This window comes from Cicer arietinum, chromosome 1, assembly GCF_000331145.2.
Source record: "Cicer arietinum cultivar CDC Frontier isolate Library 1 chromosome 1, Cicar.CDCFrontier_v2.0, whole genome shotgun sequence".
In the NCBI taxonomy this organism is placed as follows: Eukaryota; Viridiplantae; Streptophyta; class Magnoliopsida; order Fabales; family Fabaceae; genus Cicer; species Cicer arietinum.
In genome coordinates, this window is record NC_021160.2 from 42,340,725 (window position 1) to 42,344,342 (window position 3,618).

The following is a 3,618-nucleotide window of genomic DNA, read 5'->3' on the forward strand; positions in this document are numbered from 1 at the left end:
ACATCCATTTGATGAAGAGCCCACCCATTAGAAACAACTATAGAGAGTACAATTCGAACAATTGTCATTTTGGCTACCGGTGGAAGTATCTCATCATAATCAATTCCATATTCTTGCTTGTTTCCTAAGACAACCAATCGAGACTTGTAACGGTTGATGGATCCATCAAAATTCAATTTCATAGAATACACTCATTTGCAACCTATGGATTTGATATGAAGAGGACAAGAGACAATATCCCGTGTGAAGTTCTCTTGAAGAGCATAAAATTCCTCATTCATTGCTTTTATCCAGCGCACATCTTTAACAACCTATGAATAATAAGTAAGAATAGATTTACTAGAGAGAGATGCAAACAAAGAAGTATGAGAAATTAAATTTGTCTGGTGAATATCTATTTGGTGTTTGAGACGCTATACTACAACGTCGTAGAAAATTGGTGTTTGAGATGCTCTACTACATCATCAGGTGTCATATCAGTATCGAGAAGGGGGTTATAACCCGCTGTTTGTGTTTTATAACATATAACGTTTGGCCGTATTGTCCTGGTTGTAAATGCACTTCAAATAGTTCCACATTTCTTGAGCAGTTGAAAAAGAGCGCAAATTATTGATCATATGAGGATCAATAGTATTGAAAATCCAAGAAATAATCTAAGCCACTTTGATTTCCCACACATCTAAGGTGGATTTTGCTGTCGGTACCTTAAAAACTCCATCTGATAGTGTTTCTGGGTCATTCTTGCTCGTTATTGCTTCTCTTTGCTACTTACTTGATCGTGGTTTTCGTGCCTAATCATGAATTGGGTAATTTTTTTGCTTACGGACCTGTTTCTACTTTTTTTGCTTACGGATCTGTTTCTTTCTGTTGGGTGTTTTTGTATTTACTTTTTTTTGCTGCACATTACCAAAAAAAAATTCTCTTTTTACACGTGGATTTCATGGCTTCTGAAATATAAGAATTAAGCTGCTTGGGAATTTCAATTCAAAATGTATGTTAAAGGAAAGGGTTTATGAAGTCACAAGAGTTGGTGATACAGATTACTCAGTGATCCCATTCGTGGCCAACATATCATAGTAATCTCAAATCCAACTCTAAAGCTTACAGCGTTCAAGTCATAGTTTGAATTTCTGTATTCATATAGTATTATAGTAGAATGAGCCAACCAAGAAGTCATTAAGAGATCTTGATATATATTTGTCAATCAATATAGATACCTCTGTCACAGATACTTGATTGGATTGATTGTTATTGAATCATAAATGAGCTATAATTTTTCGTGCTTCTGTGTATGTGAATCCGAGTCAATAATCATATCCCCATCAAGTAATGTAAAAAATTATGATTTTAAGCATTTTAAAAACATGTTAACTCATTACAATGAATCAATATTAAATTTCTAAATCATAATAGAGACGCATTTCTATTACAAATAGCATATCTTTTAGAATTTGGTTTCATAGTCTAATTCAACCTTGCAAAATTGACTTTTTAAGATAAGGACTGCCCAAGCCTTATAACATTAACTAGGCCATATCTCTAGTTGATGTGAAACTCTCTGACACATATCCTCACGTCTAGGACTGGCCATCTGGAGCATTGGTAAATATGGGTGGAATAGCAAAAGCCTTGGTCCAATAACAGGATATGATCATCATTAATACCATCTCAGATTTTGGACTCAAGGGCTAACTCAATCCACAAAACCGACTTTTAAAGTGAGGTTTGTCAACCCTTATATGCACTACTTAGGTTATATCTCTAATCAATGTCGGGCTCAACAATATCCATGTAACCTTTTTTAGGATTGAAACACGAAACAGCAGAGGGGACTTTGTTTAACTTCTCATGTTTCACTGCTAAAGTAAAATATATGGAAACACTTGAGAATTAGGTTTTGGTGCTGAATGACTTGAGAGATTAGCTCTCAACATTATATTATTTATAATCAAAATTGTACAAGGAGAATCTCTTAATTGAAGAAATAAATCTGGACTAAATCCAACTTATATCAAACTTAATAAAATAAGGAATAATATCTTAATAATAATAAACTAAATCATTGCATGTCTCAACGCTCCCCTTCAAGCTAGAGCATACAGATTGTAGGCATCGAGCTTGCCACATATATAAGTTATCCTTGGTCCTTGAAGAGTTTGTGAAAATGTCTGCCAATTGATCATTAGAACCAACAAATGAAGTAGCAATCTCGCCAGACACAATCTTCTACGAACAAAGTGACAATCAATCTCAATATGTTTAGTTCGCTCATGAAAGCCTGGATTAGAAGCAATATGTAAGGCTGCTTGATTATCACATATGAGGCTCATAGTGCCTATATTACAAAAGTGCAACTCTTGGAGAAGGTGTATGAGCCATATGAGCTCTTGAGTAGTAAGTGCCATAGCTCGATATTCAGCCTCAGCACTAGATCTAGCAACAACATTCTGCTTTTTGCTTTTCTAGGAAATCAAATTACCACCAATAAGAACACAATACCCAGATGTGGACCGTCTATCGGAAGGACTTCCAGCCCAATCTGCATCTGTGTAAGCAACAATATCTGAATGACCTCTGTTTGTGTAAACAAGACCTTTTCCTGGAGCTCCTTTAATGTATCTTAAGATTTTAACCACAACATTCCAATGACTATCACAAGGGGAATTCAAGAATTGACTCACCACACTCACATCGTATGAAATATTTGGCCTCGTCATGGTCAACTAATTCAACTTCCCAACTAACCTCCTATATCTTCATGGATCTTGAAAGGACTCCCCCTCATCCGGTAGGAGTTTAACATTTAGATCCATAGGAGTGCCAATTGGCTTGCAATCTAGCATACTGATTTCTTCCAAGATATCCAAAGCATACTTTCTCTAGGAAATAGCATTTCCTGCCTTAGATTGGGCTACCTCAGTGCCAAAAAAATACCTCAATCTACCTAGATCTTTGACCTGAAAGTGGTGGACTAGATGTTGTTTGAGTCCCATAATTCCATCACGGTCATCACCTGTAATAACTATATCATCAACATAGACAATCAAATAAATACACTTGTTAGAAGAGAATTTATAAAACACAGAGTGATCAGCTTGACTCTGAATCATGCCATACTATTGAACAACACTACTAAACCTCCCAAACCATGCCCAAGGAGATTGTTTGAGACCATACAAAGCTTTATGAAGTCGACAAACATACCCACGACACTCCCCCTGAGCAACGAAACTAGGTGGTTGCTCGAGACAAACTTCTTCTAAGTTTCCATGAAGGAATGCATTATTTATGTCTAACTGATATAATGGCCAATGTCGCATAGTAGCCATAGAGAGAAAAAGACGAACCGACGCCATTTTAGCCACATGTGAGAAAGTATCACTATAATCAAGACCAAAAACCTGAGTATAGCCTTTAGCCACTAGACGAGCTTTCAGACGATCAATATATCCGTCTGGACCAACTTTGACTGTGTATACCCAACGACATCCAACAACATATTTACCAGGAGGAGGTGGCACAAGAGTCCATGTTTGGTTAGATTTTAAGGTTGTCATCTCATCAATCATAGCCTGCCGCCAACCCGAATGAGAAAGAGCTTCCTGCGGAGACTTAGAA

General features: G+C 36.7%; 1 protein-coding gene across 1 annotated transcript; it reads right to left on the reverse strand.

Annotated features, from left to right (window-relative positions):
- Window positions 1–2,084: 2,084 nt before the first annotated feature.
- LOC140918939 (secreted RxLR effector protein 161-like) lies at window positions 2,085–2,717 on the reverse strand. Its single transcript, XM_073364009.1, has 2 exons — window positions 2,500–2,717; window positions 2,085–2,457 (listed from the first exon to the last, which is right to left on the reverse strand). The coding sequence occupies exons 1-2, from the start codon at window positions 2,715–2,717 to the stop codon at window positions 2,085–2,087; spliced, it is 591 nt and encodes a 196-aa protein (XP_073220110.1).
- Between the last annotated feature and the right edge of the window lie 901 nt (window positions 2,718–3,618).

What these genes read in the sequence shown, in the direction of transcription:
- LOC140918939 (XM_073364009.1), bottom strand. Translation starts at nt 2,717, where the DNA reads ATGACGAGGCCAAATATTTCATACGATGTGAGTGTGGTGAGTCAATTC. An exon ending in GATAGACGGTCCACATCTGG is followed by an intron (nt 2,458 to 2,499) that starts GTATTGTGTTCT and finishes TTCCTAGAAAAG; the next exon opens with CAAAAAGCAGAATGTTGTTG.